General features: G+C 39.8%; 3 protein-coding genes and 1 pseudogene across 4 annotated transcripts; 2 read left to right on the plus strand and 2 right to left on the minus strand.

Moving 5' to 3' along the window:
- The first annotated feature begins 353 nt into the window (after positions 1–353).
- On the plus strand, positions 354–4,111 carry LOC135649553 (leucine-rich repeat receptor-like serine/threonine-protein kinase BAM3). Its single transcript, XM_065168029.1, has 2 exons — positions 354–3,085; positions 3,608–4,111. The coding sequence occupies exons 1-2, from the start codon at positions 487–489 to the stop codon at positions 3,943–3,945; spliced, it is 2,937 nt and encodes a 978-aa protein (XP_065024101.1). The 5' UTR covers positions 354–486; the 3' UTR covers positions 3,946–4,111.
- A 744-nt stretch (positions 4,112–4,855) lies between these two features.
- LOC103996556 (large ribosomal subunit protein eL43z) lies at positions 4,856–7,585 on the plus strand. The gene is made up of 5 exons (XM_009417472.3): positions 4,856–4,970; positions 6,049–6,088; positions 6,171–6,259; positions 7,026–7,108; positions 7,193–7,585. Exons 1-5 carry the CDS (start codon positions 4,968–4,970, stop codon positions 7,254–7,256), a joined length of 279 nt encoding a protein of 92 aa, XP_009415747.1. The 5' UTR covers positions 4,856–4,967; the 3' UTR covers positions 7,257–7,585.
- An 822-nt stretch (positions 7,586–8,407) lies between these two features.
- On the minus strand, positions 8,408–16,011 carry LOC135649887 (putative ubiquitin-conjugating enzyme E2 38). 2 transcript variants are annotated; one of them, XM_065168819.1, is made up of 8 exons: positions 15,842–16,011; positions 15,592–15,700; positions 14,035–14,169; positions 13,475–13,912; positions 13,317–13,380; positions 9,498–9,637; positions 9,084–9,395; positions 8,408–8,900 (listed from the first exon to the last, which is right to left on the minus strand). In XM_065168819.1, the coding sequence occupies exons 1-8, from the start codon at positions 15,871–15,873 to the stop codon at positions 8,610–8,612; spliced, it is 1,521 nt and encodes a 506-aa protein (XP_065024891.1). In that variant the 5' UTR covers positions 15,874–16,011; the 3' UTR covers positions 8,408–8,609. The 2 variants fall into 2 exon arrangements, with proteins under 2 accessions (XP_065024891.1, XP_065024890.1); XM_065168818.1 differs by having other exon boundaries at positions 15,821–16,010.
- An 855-nt stretch (positions 16,012–16,866) lies between these two features.
- Positions 16,867–23,449, minus strand: LOC103996675 (probable ubiquitin-conjugating enzyme E2 24; annotated as a pseudogene).
- Positions 23,450–23,874: the final 425 nt, after the last annotated feature.

Here is a 23,874-nt window from a genome sequence, read left to right on the forward strand (position 1 = left end):
CATAATTGGTAAATATGCAGCTTGAAGTCCATAATACTTCTTACGGAACGAGAGCTAACCTAGGATTCTACATTATTCCCGGATGACTTAAAACCACCTTATATGAGCAGCTTTAAGCACAGAGTGCAACCAGTTGTGATCCTTTTCTGTGTCTCCTCCTGATGCCTGAGCCTTTATCTTGACAGTAAGCTCAGGGAAGACCAGTTGACTGCATTGTTTTCTTCGAGCAGGGAAGCGAGGATTGCATTGCATGAGACGTTTGTGAGGCAAAAGCAGCACTCAATCTTGGGAGGCTTCACCAGGGATTCCTGAGCAAACAGTGCAGTGTGTCCACTTTAATACACTTGGGAGCTTTCAAGCTTTTATATCCCACAAAAGAAGAGAAAGAGAAGAAGCAGGACTTCACCTTCTTGGATTCTCTCTGAAGCCCCTCTTCTTCTCCCTGAATTTAATCCCTTCTTCTCCTCTTTCTCAGAAGCCCCCTCCATGGCTAGTCCCACTGCAAGAGCCCTTCTCTTGCTCTCCTCTCTCCTGCTTTCCCTCACCCCTCCTTCCACTGCCTCTCTAAGGAAGCAAGCTTCCGTCCTGATCTCCATCAAGCGGTCCTTCCACAGCTCAGAGTCTTTTCTCCCCAGCTGGAACCCGTCCAACCATGCATCGCTTTGCGCATGGGATGGCGTCCGCTGCGACGCGGCCATGCATGTGGTTCTCGCGCTCGATTTGTCCAACTTGAACATCTCCGGCTCCCTCTCCCCGGTGATCGGAGAGCTGAAAGGCCTTACTTACCTCTCGGTCGCCGGAAACAGCCTCTCCGGTCTGTTCCCGTCCAGTGTCGGGAAGCTCGCGGGCCTCAGGCATCTCAACGTCTCCAACAACCAGTTCAACGGCACCTTGAGTTGGAGCTTCTCGTACATGGCGGAACTGGAAGTCTTGGACGCGTACAACAATGACTTCTTCGGGGCTCTTCCTGTCGGCCTCTCCAAGCTCCCGAAGCTCCGGCATTTAGACCTCGGAGGGAACTACTTCTCCGGCACGATCCCCGCGGCCTATGGAGGTTTCAGGGCTTTGAGCTACCTCTCAGTTGCAGGGAATGATCTTGGCGGCTTCATACCTCCCGAGTTGGGTAATGTCACCACGCTGAAGCAGCTCTACTTGGGCTACTACAATGAGTTCGATGGCGGAATTCCGGCCGAACTCGGGAGCTTGATCGATCTCGTCCATCTCGACCTCTCGAGCTGTGGATTGGAGGGGGAGATCCCACCGGAACTGGGAAATCTCAAGAAGCTGGACACGCTCTTCCTGCAGACGAATCAGCTCACCGGCACCATCCCTCCCCACCTCGGCAACTTGAGCAGCTTGCGGTACCTCGACATCTCCAACAACGCACTCACCGGCGAGATCCCGAAGGAGTTCGCGGAGCTGCATCAGCTCAGCTTGCTGCACATGTTCATGAACCGGTTTCATGGCGAGATTCCAAGGTTCGTCGCCGAGCTGCCAAATCTGGAGGTCCTCAAGCTGTGGCAGAACAACTTCACCGGTGCGATCCCGGCCGAGCTAGGGCGAAATGGCAGGCTCCGAGAGGTCGATCTCTCCACCAACAAGCTCACTGGGTCGGTCCCGAGATTCCTCTGCTATGGCAGGAAGCTAGAGATACTGATCCTGCTCAAAAACTTCCTCTTCGGTTCACTGCCGGATGATCTCGGAGATTGCACGACGCTCTTGAGGGTCCGCATGGGGCAGAACTACTTGACTGGCTCTCTTCCAAAGGGTTTCCTCTACCTACCGGAGCTGTCTCTGCTGGAGTTGCAGAACAATTACCTCACCGGAGCAATGGCTGAAGAGACCGCCAAGAAGCCTGCGAAGCTCGTCCAATTGAATCTCTCCAACAACCGCCTCTCCGGGCCCCTTCCGTCCTCTATCGGGAACTTCTCGTCACTGCAGATGCTTCTTCTCAGCGGCAACCAGTTCACCGGGGAGCTGCCGTCTCAGCTGGGTGTTCTTAAGCATGTTCTCAAGATAGACGTGAGCAGGAACAACTTCTCCGGTGGAATTCCACCTGAGATTGGTGATTGCATCTCGGTCACGTACTTGGACCTCAGCCAGAACGAGCTTATCGGACCGATACCAGCTCGACTATCTCAAGCTCGAGTGCTGAGCTATCTAAACCTGTCATGGAATCACCTGAGTGAGAGCATCCCGCAAGATATCGGAAGCATGAAGAGCCTCACTTCTGCAGACTTCTCGCATAATGACTTCTCCGGCAGGATACCGGAAACCGGCCAGTTCGCCTACTTCAATGCTTCGTCCTTCCTCGCCAACCCCCGGCTCTGTCGATCAGCTTCAGATCCATGCAGCTCGTCATCCAAAGACCAGCATCACGGCGTCAAGTCCCAGCTCCCTGGAAAGCTCAAGCTCCTCTTCGCGCTGGGTCTGTTAACATGCTCCTTAGTCTTCGCAATCACGGTGGCCATCAAGACTCAGTCGATGATGAAGAGGAACTCCAGGTCATGGAGGCTGACAGCATTCCAGAAGCTGGAATTCACGAGCGAAAACATCGTCGAGTGTCTCAAAGAGAACTGCGTTATCGGCAGAGGAGGAGCAGGGATCGTGTACAGAGGAACGACGCCCAACGGCGAGAAGGTTGCGGTGAAGAGATTGCTGGGGATCGGCAAGGGTTCCACGCACGACAACGGATTGTCTGCAGAGGTGCAGACTCTAGGCAAGATCAGGCACCGGAACATCGTGCGCTTGCTCGCCTTCTGCTCGAACAAGGAGACGAACCTACTGGTGTACGAGTACATGCACAATGGGAGCTTGGGAGAAGCACTCCACGGGAAGAGAGGTGGGTATCTGAATTGGCCAATGCGGCTTCGAATCGCAACGGAGGCAGCCAGGGGACTGAGCTACCTGCACCACGACTGCTGTCCTCCGATTCTCCACAGAGATGTCAAGTCCAACAACATCTTGCTGGATTTAGATTTCGAAGCTCATGTTGCAGATTTCGGCCTGGCCAAGTACTTGAGGGACACAGGCGCCTCCGAATGCATGTCAGCCATTGCTGGTTCTTACGGCTACATTGCGCCAGGTATCCTCAATCCTTACTGAACCTTGCATCAATCTTAGATGCATGTTTTCAGCTGGCATTACGATCAGATAGATTCATAAGCACAGGAACGGATTCTTTTCTTTGAGGAGAAAGAAGGGCATCTCTGCATCTTCTTTGGTTATTCTTTTGATGAAGAAGATACAATGGATATTGTACAGTGTGGCGTGGTCCAAAGCAATGAGACAGCTGCTTTATCTGCTGCAGTCCTGAGGAGGAGAGCCGCAAGGCCCCAACTCAAAGAAAGCAAGCAGCATCTGCCCTCCTTTCGCTTTATCTTCCTCCCACCCTGCTGCTGCCGCCTTGGAATCCCATGCTCAGTTCGCTTTCAGTACAACTACACTTTATTTTTTTTTTTTTGACCCACCCCCATCATTGTTCCATTTACCAAAACTTTATTCCAAGCTCTCTCTCTCTCTCTCTCTCTCTCTCTCTGTGTATGTAGAAGACAACTAACTCTCTTGAATTATCGCATGCTCATTTCCGTTTGTTCTTGTTGAGCAGAGTATGCATACACGTTGAAGGTGGATGAGAAGAGTGATGTCTACAGCTACGGGGTTGTCCTCTTGGAGCTCATCACCGGCAAGAGGCCCGTGGGGGACTTGGGAGAGGAAGGACTGGATATAGTGCAGTGGGCGAGGATGAACACCAACTGGCACAAAGAAGGGGTGGTCAACATCATGGACCGCAGGCTGATCGATGTCCCCATGGAGGAGGCGATGCAGGTATTCTTCGTCGCCATGCTCTGCGTCCAAGAGCACAGTGTGGAGAGGCCCAAGATGAGGGAGGTCGTCCAAATGCTCGAACAGACAAAGCAGTCACACTATGCTCGGGCACACTGACTTGCCTTGGCCTTCTGTTGACTTGACACTGGTCATGTTCATCATCGCTTCTGGTCAAGATTGGGGTAGATTTGTGTGCATAATCATTTACTTTTGTAACATCCCTAAGGAGACAATTTTCTTTGAGCTCATTTTTACTGACGGGACGAAGCATTTTGCAGCCAAATGACACTACAATATATATATCAAGTATCTGATTTAATTGGACAATTAACTTACGAATTTGATACAACTGGCTAAAATGTTTAATCTCCTATCAATATTACTAGTTAATTGGTTTCACATATTTGATGCAAAACAATCTACATTCAGTCTAATAGTAACACTTGAGCTTCATTATTGAATAATCATCTTTTCACTTGGATCTCTTACCACCAGAGTCAGCTTCATAGCCAAGGCAAGGCAGCAGCTCTTCCTTCATGATATTATATATATATATATATATATATATATATATATATATATATATATATATATATATATATATATATATATATAAGTTAGACATAAATTATTTTGTGTGTTGGGTATGACCTCTTTTATATTATTAAGCAATCGTAGTCTATTTAATAATAGAGGGAGGCACGAGATTCAATCATAATCCTTAAGCCGTTATATCTGTTTGTTAGATTGGTTAGAAACTATTGGACCCTTAAACTTGTTTAACCATACTGCTTACGTGGCCATGTATTAATAAGCAACTTGGTCGTGTGGAGAGTGCTAACGGATCAATCACCTGTCACTTTTGTTAACATAAATAGAATCTAAATTTTCAAGATAATTAATTAATTAATTAATCATGGACGTTATTAAATTTTTTATCTCAATATTTTACTTCAAAATTCATGTCAGACATGGACGACTAGATTTCGGTAACTGACGGCTGAGATGTTGTATCGATGCACATATCGGATCGGTTAGGGTTTGGCTATAAATCGGAAGCGGCCGCGAGGGGTGCGGGGCGTTAGTTTCGTCGTTAGGGTTTCTCGCGGAAGCGAATAGGCCTCCGGTGTCTCGGCACGATGGTGCGCTCTTTCATCTCTTCCCTCAGCTTCGTGCTCTCGTTCGATTTCTTTCTGCTCCTATAGTTGCTTCTGTCTTGACATCGTTGTTACACTTGGTTTGATCTCGATCTTGGGCACTCCATACGAAGCTTGCTTTTCTCTTAGGTCTGTGATCTGTTTTTGGTGAGGACGGTGTACCGATAGATGCTTAGGATAGCAGGAGTTCACAAGAAAATGACAAGGACATGTTGATTGTGTTAAGAAAGAGGCGTGAGAATTCTTCGTTTGATGTAGCTTTTGTGATTGGATGCTGCGGTAAAAGAAAACTAGGGGCTTGACAGAAGATATTCTTAGGAAATTAATATTATGTTTTAGCTTCATACTTTTAAAAAGTTGCTGAATTTTAGATTCAGTAAAGCTGAATCCGGGTGAGTATCATAGATATCTAAGAGATCGAGCCTCTGCATTTTTCCTGAGATAGTGAGCCTCTGCAATTGCAAGAATCTTCTTTAACCACACATTTTCCTATGTATGAAACTTCCATGGTAATTGTTGGAGCTTTTGAAAAACTATATGAATATTAGTTACTTTAGACATCCTGACTCTGATTCTGATCATTTGATCCTGTAGAAGCCAAAGTTTTGAAGTGGCATCACTAGAGGGGAATATGTTGGATTTTGAGAGTCTAGACAAAATGTAGGAATTCAAGGCAAATTAAGCTGTTTTCCTTCACATTTTTTCTATCAATCATTTGTCTTTTTCTTTTTTTAAAAGGATTCCTTTCATTACATTAAAGAGTATATAAAAGATGTTTACACATGGACTCGTACCTGAGACCCAATAATCATGCAATAGTGAACTAACCATTAGGATCTCCCAGCGGAAACTTTTTTATAATTAGTCTATAAGCCATATGTTACTTATTGTCTGTTCACATAGTTCTTGTAGTGGCCATTTCTAGTCATGTGGGTTCTACACCTTTTCTGGTGATTGGTATCAGGTAGTACCTGGAATGGACTAGAAAATTATGACTGAATATTTGAAAGTTGATATTTTTTCTCCTGATGGTTTGACTTGTTTTTGTTCGACTTGAGTGCAGACTAAGCGCACCAAGAAGGCTGGAATTGTTGGAAAATATGGTATGCTACACCCGGATCTTTCTTAATGATTCCTTTTACCCCCCCAGGAGACATATTGTGAATCTGCATTTCTTGGCTTCAGGTACCAGATATGGTGCTAGTTTGCGCAAACAAATTAAGAAAATGGAAGTTTCACAACATGCAAAGTATTTCTGCGAGTTCTGTGGAAAGGTATGACTTCTTTTAATTTTGGTTCATTTCACATACTAGTCATAAAATAATTGAGTTGATTAAACTCTACATTGATCCTCTCCGAGACACATCAATGAAATTTAAATTCGTAGACATTTTTTTTTTCTTATTTGGATTATGTAATTCAGTACATGTCATGTCCTCCAAATTTCATGCTAGAAGATAAGTTTTGGCTTAGCTTGTGTTATGTTGTCTTAAGACCTACTTGTTTCCATTTAGCTGGTTGATGTGGTTTGTTCATGGATTGTGATTATTGGATATATTATGTGGGACATTGTTATCATGAAGAGTTTTCTCAAAAGTATGGTTCCTTGACTATTGTGGTGCCTAGTTTGATCAGCCTAACATCTTATATGGAGATGTTCACTTTATGGTTAACATTGTATGAATTTGTGTGAATCAATATGTTAGGATATTTCTTTTCTGCCCTACAATTCGTGTGATAATTTGATGCCCTTCTTGGCTTGGATATGCTTGCACCTACAATTTGTTTGTGCTCTTGTGATATTAATGTAGATGCATCCATAGTGGATCGAGTATATTTGAGTGCGCCTAATTATTTTGTATAAATTGATAATGTTATTATTGGCTTCAAGCAAGTTTATCTTCTCTGATAATATAGACTAAGTTGCATCATCAGTTTCCTGTAATAGTGTTTAATTTTGTCTTCTACACTCTCTTCCATGAATTTTATAGCTCCTGCTGACCGACCTTAGTATCTTCACACTCTTTTCTGAATTTTCAGTATGCTGTGAAAAGAAAAGCAGTGGGGATCTGGGGATGCAAGGATTGTGGGAAGGTCAAGGCTGGTGGGGCCTATACCTTGAAGTAAGTGTTATATTGTGTCATTGTAGTAGCTAATTGTCTATGCTATTCTTCTCATTCGGAACTTGGACCCATGATTGATTGTAGCACCGCTAGTGCTGTCACTGTGAGGAGCACCATTCGTCGGTTGAGGGAACAAACAGAAGCGTGATACACAAAAAAAACAGGTGTAGAAATGCGTGCTTGACAAAGTTAAATAGTTTGTGGCTTAGCCATATTCTTGAGGAGGGTTGGTTGATGCTTTGGACAGTATATGTATGTAGTCGAATTTGTCTTATCATCGAGGCATTCGAATTGCGAGGTTGCTTTGCTGCTTCATTTGTAGTAAGGGCAGGGCTTGTTTCTTTCTTGTGGCTCTTTTCCTCTCTTCTGCTTAAGAGAACAATTGTGTGTTACTACTTTTGCATCGTTGTATTTGCATCTCCAAACTTTGGTACTTTATGGGGGTTAAAAAGTGATGTTGAGGCGTTTGAATTGCGAGGTTGCTTTGCTCTTTCCTGATGACGTATTGTTGACAGTCTTGCACGTGTCATTATATTCCATGTCGCATCGTATTGACGGGTTAAAAAGTGTTATACTTGATTGGAGCAATAAAACTAACATTCTACGGTTCCATAACAGCGAGTCTGTCCTTCTGCCATCCATTAATCAACTTTGCGACTGAGATGCACAATAGAAATTTAACGAAATATAAAAAAAGTTAATCTAATAGACAGGTAAGAGTAGGCAAGCGAGCCATCAGTAATTAATGCAACTGAAGATAACGACATTTACAAGACCATATTAATTACTTACAGCAAAAGATAACAAAAATTCAACAAGGACTAATGTTGATGAATTTGGGAACTTGAAATAACTGAAAACATCATTAGAATGTTATGTTGATGACATTTGCAAAACATGATAATGCCAAGATTCCTAAGTTGACTCTGATCTGATAGAATTCCACACTTCTTTCAGCCTTGGAACCAGTAGCCTTTTTTTTGCTCAATTCTGCACAAGAGAACAAACAAAAAACTCTATTTCGCATGCTTTCTTCTGCTTCTTGTAGTTTTCTTTTCAATGGTAGTAAATACCCAGAGATTCAGTTTGGGATATTGCTTCATCATAAAAAAATAAAAAGAATTATGTGCAATTTTCAGATGTCAGGCATCATCTTGCCAGAAGCCAATTGCTTATGAAAATTAGAAACTTAATGTGTGGCATGATCTTTCATCAAAAGCAAAAAATAAAATCCTTCGTTTCGATCCACAAAATCAAAGACATTGATAAGGAGAATAATATCAACATTGACAACAGAAGGAAGAAAAGCAAAGGACCACCTGCACAACATATTTGAGAGGATCAAAATCACCACCCAGGGACATTTACATAATATTATTTACATGATAAGTTAGATAAACCATACAGCTAAGTTCTTTCTGGACTCTCTAAGTCAATATGTAACCTAGATGCCTCACGGGGCAAAATTATTTAGCAACTCCATGTTAATTTAAACTTGACTTCATAACCTTAGTGTAGTATCTGCCGTTTTGGCTGTTCCAATTTTCACCTTCTGAGCCAGGAATTCATCACAATCGGCCCCTTTGACCGTGAATTCCATCAGAAGATCCTCAAATAGTTTCTTTAGAGAGCTCTTGAATGCCGCTGAGCAACTCTTGTCACCCTCATCAACGTCCTGCACGCCTTCACCAACAATGCATCCAACTTGAGCACCATCCATGTATGCTTTGCATGCCACAAGGATGATACGCCCATGACTACGGAAATGTCCGGCTACAAAGTCTTCAAAATGCTGTAAGAAAAAACACGGTTGAAACCTGAGACTATGAAATTCATCCAAAAAGATCTGCAAGAACTTTGAAAATCACCAAGAAAACTAAAAGAGCTATGTCGATTATTCTAGTTGTATTCAGGATGCTACTAAGGGATATGCTTTGCAAACTGTAAAATCAATATAAAGATGCACGATCCATACCATTGGAGGCCTCCTAAGCGAATATAACATTGTCCTGCATGACAAGAGAAAAGTATCTTCGTTATAAGCCAGAGATTTCTTCTCCCCATAATCTGTATTGGCTGTTTGTGCATATCCTGGCTCATTAAAGAATGGCTTGGCATTGAGAACTAGAGCCTGAATAGAGACCAAGACCTGAAGCATTGTTGAATTTGATGGATTCCACTTTTCACATCCACTGCCAGACCATGTATTGAGAAGGCTAAGGCAAACCTTCCCACAAGCATACAAATTTGGATTTAGTCTGAGCCCACCAGAGTGATAATGAACCAGCTGCATGATAGTAGGAAAAAATTAATCTATTTCCTTGACTTGTGAAATAAATGGTAACCATTAATTGTTTCACACATAAGTATAGTAAAAATAGTTACACACCGGAGGTACTCGGGGATAATTCGGAGGAAAGAAAAAGTCGAAGAAGAAAAGGCCATCATGATATGGAGTTCCAGCTGGTCCAACAATAACGGCCCTTAGAATTTCCATCCTTTCCTCATAAATTCTAACATATATTGTCTCTGTTTAGGACATGAGAACCAAAATGTTTACAATCTTAAATGGAATAAGAATGAAAAAGGAAGCAAGTTTGATGAGCCAGAGTATCACTTATATTTGCTTTCTAATTCTGGCAAAGAAAAAGCACTGTGTCATCTAGAAGTTCTACCATACCATCATCTTATAACAACACGTACAAGCATGGAAAATGATGCAGATGACATGCATATTATGCAACAAGATTAATCTTATAGAAAAATAAACAAAAGGAGTGCAAAATGAATTTCTCCAAAAAAAAATGTTCGCTATTTGTCGCTGGAAGTGACTAAAGTACTTCCAAGATCAAAAAATTCATCTAACTAGAGCCACTAAATGCAAGAAGATGGAAACTATCAGATAACAGGCTTAATAATGGTGAATAGTGAGAATAAATATTTTCAGCTTAAAGTTCTAAACATACAGATACTAGCAATGAGATTATAACAGAATCAGGGTTTGTTGTACTAATACGTACCACCCGGGTCGATACATACTGGTCCAATAGGGGACCGATACACAGACCGCCCTATATCGAGCGATACCATTACATGACTGCATATCGGGCGATATGGGGTCTGTACCGGTCGATAACGATCGAAATCTGACATTTACCGATTGGTACAGGTCAGTAATGGTCAGATTTCTATCGTTACTGACCAAGGGCTAAGATTGCCTTATTTTAAATAGTCAAATTGACCATTTGAATCATTAGAAAGGGTTTTGAAACCCTTTCCTACCCCATCTTTCAACTCATTTCACTCTATCAATCTCTTCAACTCTCTTAAACTCCTCTTCACTCGCATCTCTCTCTCATTCTCACATTTTCACTCTCCTAAAACTCAATAAAGTTATGGTTTGTGGATTGGATCAAAATTGATAGGTTAATTTGGAAGGATTAAGAGGAAGAACACTCTAATCAAGGTATGCATTCTCTTTCTAGATTTTTATTTATTTATGAGATGACTAAGCCTATTCTATGTGGTTGATGATTTAAAGTCTACTATGTTGTTTAACAGTAGAATAGTATTAATAAGGAGTAATAAGGCCTTTAATATTATGGTTAGTGTGTTTAATGCTGATTTTTTCGAAATTAGACACTTCATGGGTTAAATCTTTATATTCCATGCATAGTAATTTATATGTTTGTGATGGCATAATAGGTCTAACTAGGTTTTAATTAAGATTTTTAATATTATGATTAGTGGTTTTAATGATGATTTAATCAAAATTTGATTAATATTAGGTCAATTCAATATCTTTAATACCTATTAGGATATTTGACATGTCGGTGAAAGAGGACTAATTAGGAATTAATTAACTATGTTAATATTGTGATTAGTATATTTAATTACGTTTATATCGAAATTTGACTCATATTGAATCAATTAAATGTCTTTAATGCCTTTGACATGTTTATAATGATGAAAAAGGAATAATTATAGGGTAATTAATTATGTTAATGGTATGATTAGTGTATTTAATGATGATTTCATAATCTACATTAGATCACATTTAGGTATTTAATTAATAATAGTAAAATAGAGTTAATTAGGGTTTAATTAAGTGAACAGTGAGAATAAATCTTTCCAACTTAAAGTTCTAAACATACAGATACTATCAATGGGATTATAATAGAACAAGGGTTTGTTTTACCGATACGTACCGCTCGATATGGGCGGTACATACCAGTCCAATGGGGGACCGATACACGGACTGCCCTATATTGAGCGGTACCATTACATGACCCTATATTGGGCGATACAGGGTCAGTACCGGTTGGTAACGATCGAAATCCGATTGTTACCAACTAGTACAGGTCAGTAATGGTCAGATTTCGATCGTTACTGACCAAGGGCTAAGATTGCCCTATTTCAAACGATCAAATTGATCATTTGAACCATTGGAAAGGGTTTTTAAACCCTTTCCTCTCTCACTCTTTCAACTTATTTCACTCTATCAATTTCTTCAACCCTCTCAAACTCCTTCTCACTCACATCTATCTCATTCTCATATTTTACTCTCCTAAACTCAATAAAACTATGATTTGTGGATTGGATCAAATTTGATAAGCTAATTTGGGAGGATTAAGAGGAAAAACACTCTAGAGATATGTATTATCTTTCTAGATTTTATTGATTTATAAGATGACTAAGCCTATTATATGTGGTTGATGACTTAATGTCTAATATGTTATTTAATAGTAGAATAGTATTAATTAAGGAGTAATAAGGCCTTTAATGTTATGATTAGTGTGTTTAATGCTGATTTTTTCGAAATTAGACACTTAATGGGTCAAATCTTTGTATTCGATACATATTAAGGTGATTTATATGTTTGTGATGGTATAATAGGTCTAATTAGGTTTTACTTAAGATTTTTAATGTTGTGATTAGTGGTTTTAATGATGATTTAATCAAATTTTGACTAATATTAGATCAATTCAATGTCTTTAATACATATTAGGGTATTTGACATGTTAGGACTAATTGGGGATTAATTATGTTACTGCTGTGATTAGTGTATTTAATTACGTTGATATCGAAATTTGACTCATTGAATCAATTAAAAGTCTTTAATGCCTATTAGAGTGTTTTTTTATTACTATATTAGTATATTTAATTAAAAATTTAATGATATTAAATTAATTCTACATATTTAATGCCGAATAGGTTGATTGACATGCTTATAGTGATAAAGTATAGTTCATTATGTATAATCGCACCTTATTATTTTAAATTAGGGCTAATCATAGTTTGCTTATTTGATTCAATTTTGGTAGGAGCATGACACCAAAGGAACAGACACATGGTGACCATTGGGATCATGCCCGAAAGATAAATGGGAACCGTCATTGTTGGTAATGCATTTATTACGATTACTTCGGCAAGGGTGGAGGAATCACTCAGGTTAAGATGTATTTGACCGATAGATATCCCAATGTTACAAAATGAAAGAAGGTTCCGACGATGGTCCGTAAATCCTTTCAAGACAAGTTACTCCTCAAAGTCCAGAACGTACCACAAAGCTACTCCTCAAAGTTCGAAACATACCACAAAGCTATCCCTCAAAGTCAGAAAAAAAAAATATATCACTATTCTTTCTTAATTTAGATTATTTTTGCTAAAATTATACAATTTATATTTATTTTCAACTTCAAAACTCTAATCTAACTTTTTTTCAGGTATTTTTGGAGCTATTTTCGATGATTTTGGGCATACCATCGGTACACCTTGGCATACCGATATACAATATGTCGGTATGCCTCGATACATATCGTACCAACAGTTAGTCGGTACACCAGTATAGGCTGGTAAGGTGAACCTTGGACAGAACATTGTTATTTGGGGATAACAGAGGTAGTTGTTTAGATACTTCAACTTATTAGGGTTAACGATACTTTTCATAAGACAAGAAAAGTAAAGAAGTTAGATTCCCCCCCCCCCCCTAGTCCTTTTCTTTCCAAAATCTATGTCACATGAAACCTGTCCTAGTCAAAACAAGTACTCTATTATTGGTAAAATGGATGGACTTGTCACTGAGTACAGAACAGGACAAACTGGTATATTCACAATGCTGTAAAAATGATATCCAACCAGATTTACACCAACAAAATCATAGAAATCCAGAATTTACTATATTGTGCAAAACATGTAACAAACTCACCAGGTAGATCTTTTTCTAAGACCTTCCACTCATGCTGAATCCTCTTTGCCCAATCTTTTGAAGGCTGTTAATATCAGGATAAGTTATCAAGAGATCTAGAACTACAAATTAAAAAAAAACACACACAAATGATGATAGAACCACACTATTTCACTAACTTTCTTAACAGTTGGAGCAATTTTGAGATGCCCTGGTCTGGTGAAATGATGATCTGAGTGGTCGCGAACAGTATCAAATTGTTTAAACAATCTATATTTCGTATCAATTTCATCTTCAAGCACTAGTGTCTGCTTGTTCTTGCTTGGCTCTTCGGCTGCAGAATTCTTCAACCATGGTACAGTTGCCTCAATGCCAGTTGGCAGGTCCAAATCATCGAATTTTGCAGCCAAATTGAAATTGAAAACATTCTCAATCACTTCAGCACCAGATTCATAATCATCATAGTCATCTTCATCATAAGCATACTCATTTTCAGGATCATCAAAATACTTGAGATCAAGCGGTCCTGAATCATAGATTTTTAAACTATCCAGTGGAGCAGCATGTTCAGAGCCATTATTTGCACTTGAACTCAGAAGATCATTGGATAAGGCATCCTATTTGAAGACAAAAGAAGTAAATCGTTTCTTATCTAGATTATTACATAATGTATGAAGGAAAACTACATGTTCATGTATAAATAAATTCTTTATGCAGGCATGAATAACTTTTTTTGTACCTTTACTTGCTTTTGCCAGCTTTTATCATGTCTAACAGGTTGTTTGTTCTTGTAATCTGAAGTACTATCGCCAAGTATCATGAGATCATCAGGGTCATCATCTCCATCAAGCTCAATTACATCATGAGGAACAACCTTAAAAGCAGACATGATTAAAACCTCAACAAGCATTTAAGCTATCCTTTATCAATCCACTTTCTTAACAGTTGCTATTCATAAAGATGGCCTCTATGAAAGACAGATCTAGAGGTAACTAAAAAATTAACAGTTAATTAAGTGATGAAACTGCAGCATGTTTTATGTACTTTGTGTAGCACATAGAGAAATTTTATGAACAACAAACACCAAAATCAAGAAAAAGAAAGAAATGATTGTGATTCAAAAGGGGAGAGTCACATAACAAAAAATCACATAGCAATCATTTATTTAGGATGTTAGTTATTGTATACATCACAACAATACAATTCTTATTCCATGAAATAAAAAAGGCACAAATATAGATTACCACACAAAAGCTAAATTCAAAACCAGATATCTAATATAATGGTTCTGCAAAGCAAGCCTTACATTAGCCTTGCATGGCAATTGGCCAATTAGGGTCCAGGAAGTGGAGCCCAGACACAAATCCAATTGTGCGTGCAAAAGCTAAATTCAAACTCAGAAATCTAATGTAATGGTTCTGCAATGCAGGCCTTACATTAGCCTTGCATGGCGAATAGCCAATCAGGATCCAGGAAGTCGAACCCATAGACTAAGACAATCGTGCACGCACACAAGGCTTGCACACCTAATGCTTCTAAGCATCCACATAAATCTATTTATGAAAGGCCAAAACAGCTTGACCCCTTAAAACAAACATGAATGCAAACTTAGATACCAAATACAGAAAAAATGAATGAGAACCACATCCTAGAGCTAACCTTTATGGCAAACGAAACAGAGCATTTAATTGTTTCACAAGCAGCCAATTTCATTTGATCAGAAACTACTTCTTCATTATCATAGTACCTTTGAAGCACACATACAGATCAGATCTCAGTTCAATGACAAACCCGAGAACAGCTATTTCTCATATTTAATATAATAACAAACATTCATTTCTTCAAGCAGGATTCAATGCATATCCAACCAAGAAAGCACTAAATAAATTATGAAGTCGGCAAGCAAGAAGGATGGCATAATCACCAAGAAAGCACTAAAATTATCTACAAGTTCCACATGCAAGGAAGAAGAATAATCAGCATAGCAGGGAGCTTTCCAAGATAAACACAACTAGATTACTGTGCTACTACTAAACTCATTCTAAGTCATGCTTCTGCACTCTTAGGGCTTTTCTAATTCCAACCAGGATCCGACGTCGACAAGACTAATAACCGGGTGACACAATCAAGAAAGAGGCACATCAAAACCTGAATCCGCCCATGAAGATCGGACTTTTACCCAAGCCATCAACATCTCCTTACGCGATCATTCAAATAGAAGGGAGGTTTCGGGCGATCGAGACAACAGAATTGGACAACGAAAGAAACAAAAGACAGGGGAGGGAGATCCCTGCACCTGGCTCCGCTTCCGCTTCGGCTGGCTGGGCGTCCAGGCCGACGACGACGGCGGGACCTCCACGATATCCGGATCCTGGTACGACGAGCTCCCGGCGAAGAGTGGAAGTCTGCAACAAGGTCGACATACCGTGATCGAAAGGCAGGACCAGGAGGGAGGGGGGAGGGGGGAGGGGGGAGGGGGGAGGGGGGGAAGGAAGAAGAGAGGGGAGAGCGGAAGAAGGGCGCACTCGGGGCCGATGATGGCATACGTGGCGGCAGGAGGAGGCGGCGGCTGCTCCATCGAGGCCAATGCCGATGGCGTCGAACGGCGCCGATTCCACCAGGGGTTTAGCGATCGTGGAGAGAAGGAGGGGATATAAGAGAGGAAGACAGCGAAAGGAGGAATTGGGGGTAGAAATAATTGCTGGTATCATCGAACGCGTCAGAGAGACTTAACGGCGCAACTGGGAGCGGCGAGGGAGGGAAAAAGGAAGGGGGTCAAGGGGATCGTCTACAACGACCGTTGCGATAGAATTTTGATCCGACTGTTCTTTTATTCCAGCGAAGGTAGGCCCCGGTATACTGACGGTGAGATTGGGGTTGATGAACATTCTGATTGGAAATGGTACCTGCAGGGGATCCTAAACGAAGTAACAAAGGTTTCGGCTTTCCAGGTTTGGAAGGACTCTCCCCTTCCTTTTGTTCTGTGGTGTTGGTGTTGGTGTTGGTGTTGGGTGTTGATATTGGACTATTAGGAGTGAGTGTATTAGTGCACTTTCCTTTGGAATATTTTCATGTATATATGTATGGATAAGTATGTGTTTATTCTACCAAACTAAAGTTAAACATATACATCCTTTTATTTGGTCTCCATTAGTTAGACGACTATATATATATATATATATATATATATAGTCAATTCCATTTCAACATGAAAATACTCATATTGGATCCATTGTGATGTGGAACTCAGTGAATCCGGTGTTTCGCAAGTGAAACAGTCTCAGAAACAGTTAGAAACCGATGTCATGCAATAGAGTGACTAGATTGATGACTAGGAAATGCAAAGAGGTTTTTATCCAAGCATACATATTTTTATGGTCTCACAGAGACTCTTTAAGCTACTGAGTGAAGTCAAGGTTTGGCCCTCAATTAGACTCCAGGTTGTTTGATGAACGAGGTATTGCTCGAAAGAAGAAAGTGATGATGCAGTCTTCAAGCAAAGCTCTTCAGGGGTCAAACCTCAGCAAATAGGTTCAGTCACAAATCTAGCGAGCAATCATGCAAAGACACAGAAATCAAAACACCCACAAGTGTCATAAACATTACTGTAATCATACAAGTCATTGGAACAACTATACAAGTGCCTTTAGGACACTAATCAACACCCCCCCCCCCCCCCCCCCCCCCTACTGATACCAAATTATTCCAGGCTTTCGTTCACCTGAATCATTCATTTGGCTTAGTTGAGAAACTGGCTGCAATCAGTTCCATTTTGGTTGAAGCCAGATATGAGTTCTGGGAAAAAGTTTTCCAAGCGTGATTTTGAATCCAGTGGAACAAGTTTTGCAGGCAACCCTTCCCATGCTTGCAAGCGTGACCAACCTGTGCACCTTCCAAATAAGCCTTGCAGAGATTGAGAATATGATGTGACCTTTGTGCAAAATGCTCCTCGACGAGTGCCTCAAAATGCTGCATTTGCAAGAAATCAACGAGGCAGGTAACTTCCAGGCATAAGCATACACTATTTGTTGATGAAATCTACAAGTCGGTAGTAGTACAGTCATGTTGGAGATGCCAGGTTACCTTAGGTGGCTTGCGTAATATGTATAACATTGATTTGCATGACTGTAGGAAACCATTCTCGTGATGGAGTTCCTATCACCATCAACTTTTCCAATTTCTTCATCAAAGCCAGCCTCATTGAAATATGGCTTCTCATTCAGAACAAGTGCTTGGAGAGAGATCAGGGCTTGAAGCACCGTGGAACTCTCAGGATTCCATACTTCAGTATACCAGTCCCCATCCATGTATTTTGAAGGCTTAATCAAACCTTTCCTGATTCATACAGGTTTGGGTTTAGTCGCAGTCCACCAGATTTATAGTGAACAACCTGCTCAAGAAATTGATGATTACTCATTTACCGCAAAGGGCCCCATCAAAGATTTAGCACAAAAATTTATAATACATAAAATATTCTATGCGCTTAAGACCGAATAATGTTCCTCTAATTTTTCCAAATTATATATTTGATTCATTAAACAGTCTTATAAGCAATGTGGAATTTCCAACTAATGCAAGTACCTGATCAATCGTGAATGCTTGAAGTTGAATTTGCCCATGTATGTTCAAGGCAATTTGATCTATGCAATATTTAGGTCATTATTAAGCATAAAAAAGGTAAGGTACTAATAATATAATACTCACAGGTTCATGAGGATAATCCGGAGGAAAGAAAATATCAAAGAAGAATAGACCATCGTGGTATGGAGTTCCAGGTGATCCAAGAATTGCTGCTCTCATAAGTTCCCTTCTTTCCTCATATACCCTAACATAGATAGCATCTGCAGATGTGCAAATTGGACATGCAAATTATGAAACAATGATCAGCATGCATACAAACAGTTATTAATGCCAGACATATATAATCAAAATAGAAAGCAAACTTCTAGTCCATCTCATACTCTATAAACAGTGTGTTGTGAAATGTATGCTATATTGCATTCCTCCCTGGTTATATAATTAAAGCAAATTCAATGACACACAATGTTAAATTTTGAAGTTCTAAAATATTTGAAGATAATAGGTACATGTACAATTATTTAAAAAAAAAAGACAGTATACGAGGAGTGAGAAGTTTCTTCCACAGTATCATCAAGGGCTGATTTTATGAAAGATGATGAGATCCCAAAAGAGCAAACCTAGTATGCAACTGATTCATTAAATAATGAAAAGAATGGACAGACATGCATTATCGACGAAACAGAATATCAAGAATGAAAAGTTAACCTGGTAGATCCCATTTCAGGAAGCTCCATTCTTGTTGTACTTTCTTGAACCAACCTCTTTTCACCTGAAATGAAACTAAGATAAATCATACAAAATTACTACACTAGTAGGATGGTCAAGTTTGATTTACATCAACCAATTTGTTACCTGAGACAGCATTATACCATCACCAATGCCATTGATAAAATGATGATCTGAGAAGTCATTAACAACATTGAATTGCTTAAATTTTATTGGCTTATCCTCTTCAGGTAAAATGATGGGTTCATCACCCTGTTTAAACTCTCTGGTTTCTCGCCTCAAAATTTCCAGCTGTTCATCATGTAGACCCAACTGAATTGAAATTCTTTCTTCAAAAGCTGGTACTGAGAGACTTCAAGCTTCTGCCAAAACAAAAAGGATTTTGGGATTCAGAAGACATTTAGGTTTAAGTATTTATGGTCACCAAAGTAACAAAATTTAACTGAGTCACCCAGCAAAGTTGAATCCGGAGAACCAAATAGGTTTCTAGTAACACGTGCTAGAAACCCGAAAGTTGCTTATAGAAACAAAGGAGTAATGGACTTCGACACAGTTGTTGTGCAATCTTCATTGCTGTTGTTTTCAACATTCTAGAAAAAACAAAATCTAAAAAGTTCAGTATAATTCTCTGTGAGAGTTGTGCATTTATTTAGAAATAAAAAGAAACAAAGAAACACACACACAAATGATCACATGTATATATGCAAAAAAGGGGTTCAAACCTTTTTTTTCTTATGACTTGATAGTTTCTGCTGATCAGGTGTCTCTTTGATAACATTTGCAGGGAAAGTTTCCTCATTAGATCACAGCATTGAAGCAGGACTTAGAATCATATCCAGTCCAAATATTTCGAAAGGTGGGATCTGACATATATTGTATGTAGAATAATCATTTTGTTTGACTAAAACCATCACATATGCTGACAAGAACAAGAGATGAAACATTAAACGTAAAGACAGTTATGGAGAGACTGTTGATGTCCTGAATAACTATAATGTCGTTTAATGTTTGGAAGTGTTAGTAATTAGTCTCTCACTAACAAAAGCAAATAAAGCATAAAAGCCCTACATCAACTTTATGAAGTCAATAATATATTAGATGTAAGGTCTGAAAAATAAAACCAAAGAAAATACACGAAATGAAGATCTACAACTCAATGGTGAGATTATCTACATCCTAGAGACAGTAAGATGTCATTCTAGAAAATGTTACAGAACACAGCCCTTAAATCTTCCCAATCTTCAATGTATACGAACCTTGCACCACAAACCTATGTTTCTAGCGTTGAAAAAGAAACTTGGAGTTAAGATTTCAATTCTGTGGCACAACCTTGGGTCACTAATATGCCAATGGCACATGTCAACTGAGAAAGATTAATGTGGGCAGTGTCAGGCAACACAGGCTTGCCCTATGTTGGCAGGCCTCCATGTCTATGTCATGTTGGTGTATGATCAACACATGCAACCTCGCATGATAGTCACTCTCATTAAAGTGGGAGGAAGAAAATGGAACAAAGGAGAAAGCATACTAGGGTTGATAACTTTAACACACTTCACTCTTTGCTGTCACATGCAACCTCGCATGCTAGTCACTCTCATTAAAGTGGGAGGAGAAAAATGGAACAAAGGAGAAAGTATGCTAGGGTTGATAATTTGAACAAACTTCACTCTTCGCTGTACCAAATTTGACTTTGCAACATATAGTAATCTGGTGAGCAAGACACAATCATACTAAAGCGACACTCTGAGTTCCAACTAAAAGAAGCTGGTATGACTTTGAAATAGTTAGTGCCCAAAAACAGATGAGATAAGTGGATTACAGAGCGAGAAATAAGGTTGGGCAGCATGTAGGTAGATTACGTACCTTGGAGACATGACCACTAGCCCATCTCACCTCAACACATTTATCCTTGTAGCCAATAACATTACCTATACATGACAAATAATGTTGAAAATCATCACTATCCCTTCCACCAATGAGTTCTCCAATAGCATCTTCTCCAAAAAAATAGTTGTTTCCTGGGGTAGGTAGATTACGCCTAGGGTCTTGGTCATTACTTTGCATATCAGGACCATTTACTTCCACATTCTCGGTAGGTGATATATATCTAAGCACAATATCACCAACACAATAGGAGAAACTTGGATGCTCAATCAGTTCAAAAACACTAACTGTCTCCTCGATGGATTCACAAGAAAAATCAACAGTTTCTTTAATATTAGGAACTGTCCATTTTACTTTAACTGTCCGCTCATATGGATCCACAATTTTCATGATACCAAGCCTTTGGATCCTTGGAGCACATACATCTTCTCATGTCACCTTCGCCAAGACAAACTGTTCGGGCCAAAAATCATGATCGCCAACATCACTCACAGGAGACAAACTTTGTGGATCTAAGCCAAATGACCTTTCACTATTTTGCCACAAGACATCAACCTTGCTCTTGGTTTTTGTGATCATATACATCTCTTGACTTCTCATTCCTGAATCCTTCTGCATTTCGGTAGAACAGATGGGTGCTATTTGCAGAGGCAGTTTATTTTCAGCAGTTTTATGCAGATCATCCAAGAAATCAGCTAAAAGTTTACACCAATCACCTATTTGCCAATTAGTATATGAAAAATATGACAACAAAGCAAGGCCCTTTGGAGATTGGAAATGAGGAGGAGGTGATGAATGGATGCCCTGTCCAATAATCACAGAAGATATCCAACTAACATATACAAACCCTACTTCAACATGGATGATAGTACCTTCATCTCGATTTCCCTTCCTTATTCCACAAAACCATGATGCAAATCCAGAAACATGTTGACGATTGACCTTGACACATTGTCCTGGATAATACTGAAACAGTGTATCTTCATATCTTGGAGAAACAGGAACCAAAATTTCAGAATCCCTGACCAATATTTCATACTCTTCCCCATCATCAACGAGAACATTAACCACATCGGAGACCCTGTCCACCCTTCCAAGCCACAGGCCATGAACTACGTAGTCCCAGGATGCAAAGGATTTGAATCTAGTGAGTTTCTTGCTGTCTCTGTCAGTTAATTACCCCACCAGAAACTCTCTCCAGTTCTACAACCATAACAACATCCATAACCTGACCTAACTGGCCTGAGGGATCTGTCACCAATTTTTCCAATGCTCTCATCAAGACTTGACAGGATGTTCTGAGCATGTCCACCATATGTAGATTCACTGCCATCTATGTCTTCGCCATCACTGATTTCACTGAAGATCTCACTGTCTGAGTCAATAACAGGTACATCCATTGTTTTAGATACCTGTGGCAAGTTATTTTGATTGATTTTAGCATCAAAATCATTTCTGAGCCAGAAAGCAAAAGTCGAGGAAAGCTAATCATCCCACCCTCTTTAATCAACGAGGGATGCAATCTCTTGCAACCTAGTAAGACATTACTTTAAAGACACAGCCAATCTTTGGGTAACAAGACAATCCTGTACCACACATGTATGATAAACACTTCCTAGCATGAAACGTATGTTGAACATTAAAGGAATGACACCATGGGGAGCAAACTTTAATCTTGTTAAAGCCTCATAATCTAGTAGCATGTTACCAATAATTTCTAAGAAAAGTTCTTTAATGTGCTAGGAACTGCAAAAGAAGATTTGCTCAGCAGAAAGAAGCAGTTTCGATGATACCCAGTAGCCTGAATATGAGAAGAAGAAAAGAGTAAACTTCAAGGATAGCAATATCATTCAGAATTGAGCAAAATGGCCTTTCTTCAACAGAAAACAGCATGAGTGTTACCCCCAGTTCAGAAACTATCAGTCGAACCAACTAAATTCTAAATCATCTATAATAAGCTCTCTTTTCTCTTTTGTGACAAAACAAAGGTAATAATTAGCAGAAAACCAGCAGAACTAAAAAAAGGAAATGAATTTCTTTTTACCCAAACACAAGGACACATCACTGCCCTATCGGAAGCATGAATTCGGCATGAATCTCGAATTCCCCACACAAACATGCTGATCTATCCCGGAAAGGGGAAAAAAAATCCATCTTTTATCCATAAAACTTCAAACAGGCGAAACGGGAACAGATACGAACCTTAAATTCTCCACAGAAACAAAGCCAATCCCAAGAAGACGATTCTCTTCGGAAATCCCATAAGAAAACAGCGGCAACATCTCCAGAAGGAAGAGAACCCAAAAGCCATCACCTCCCCAAACGGATCAAGAACATCAAATGCATAAAAAAAAAAAATCCAAGCCAGGTAACATACTACAGCACCTCAAATCCCATCCCCAGAAGTGCCAGAGGAAGAGGAGGAGCCAAGAAGAGAACTTTTCGGTTCCTTCCGATGACGCGGGCCGATCCCTCGCCGAACGCCACCTAAGCCTATTCTGCATCATTTGTTACGAGATTCACAGGTTCCCGACATGTTCGGTGCCTTCCTCCGAAAGCCATGTCAAGATTTGAAGTGCCATGTTGGTTTCTGCAGCCTCATAAACAGTGCCTCCAAACCCATCACACTTATAATTTTATCATCCCAAGGGGTTCCAAAGCAAAACAAAGACATAATAAGCTCATTCCTTGTTGCTTGGGCCAGACGATCCACATAGCGATCGACACACCTCGCAGCTACCAGTCGCCCTCTGCATCGTTGACAAAGTAGCCAACACCTGCATTACATAATTCACCATCAAATGATCCATCACGCTCTACACCGAACCTATAAACACTCACAGTCGAAACAGTCTATCAGTGGTAGCACTATCAACATTGAGAATAGTCATCTAAACCTATATTTCTTTTGAAACCACACCACACCACACTGGATGTTATTCATGAGCTGCACAAGAATAAATAGGTTACTAAGATTATGCTGCACAAGAACAATCGAGTATGGGGATATAGAATCCCCTTACCTAATGCCACATTGACTCCTAAACCAATTATATTCAACTCTATTAATCAAGCAAGAAAAAGTCAAAGAAACAATATTAAAAAAATTAATATTGATAAGAGTGTTGACCGACCAATCTATTCTATCATAAGCTTTAGATATATCCACAGGGCCAAACATTCTACTATGAGAATTGGATATGATATGTGCCACTTCTTCATCATAAATATTTCTATTAGACATAAATGAATGATGCATCAAATCATCGAGGAAAGGTTTCAACCTATTGGCTAAGATTAAATATCCTGCAATATTATGCAATCAAAGTTAAAACTCCAAACTCTCCGAGCAACGACGAAATAGAAAATTGAAGGCTGCTTGGAGCAT

This window comes from Musa acuminata, chromosome BXJ3-9, assembly GCF_036884655.1.
Source record: "Musa acuminata AAA Group cultivar baxijiao chromosome BXJ3-9, Cavendish_Baxijiao_AAA, whole genome shotgun sequence".
In the NCBI taxonomy this organism is placed as follows: Eukaryota; Viridiplantae; Streptophyta; class Magnoliopsida; order Zingiberales; family Musaceae; genus Musa; species Musa acuminata.

What these genes read in the sequence shown, in the direction of transcription:
- LOC135649553 (XM_065168029.1), top strand. Translation starts at nt 487, where the DNA reads ATGGCTAGTCCCACTGCAAGAGCCCTTCTCTTGCTCTCCTCTCTCCTG. An exon ending in TTACGGCTACATTGCGCCAG is followed by an intron (nt 3,086 to 3,607) that starts GTATCCTCAATC and finishes CTTGTTGAGCAG; the next exon opens with AGTATGCATACACGTTGAAG.
- LOC103996556 (XM_009417472.3), top strand. An exon ending in TGGAATTGTTGGAAAATATG is followed by an intron (nt 6,089 to 6,170) that starts GTATGCTACACC and finishes TCTTGGCTTCAG; the next exon opens with GTACCAGATATGGTGCTAGT. An exon ending in TCTGCGAGTTCTGTGGAAAG is followed by an intron (nt 6,260 to 7,025) that starts GTATGACTTCTT and finishes CTGAATTTTCAG; the next exon opens with TATGCTGTGAAAAGAAAAGC.
- LOC135649887 (XM_065168818.1), bottom strand. Translation starts at nt 15,873, where the DNA reads ATGGAGCAGCCGCCGCCTCCTCCTGCCGCCACGTATGCCATCATCGGC. An exon ending in CGAAGCGGAAGCGGAGCCAG is followed by an intron (nt 14,170 to 15,591) that starts GTGCAGGGATCT and finishes TCTGCTTTTAAG; the next exon opens with GTTGTTCCTCATGATGTAAT. An exon ending in CTTAGAAAAAGATCTACCTG is followed by an intron (nt 9,638 to 13,316) that starts GTGAGTTTGTTA and finishes TGTCCTAAACAG; the next exon opens with AGACAATATATGTTAGAATT.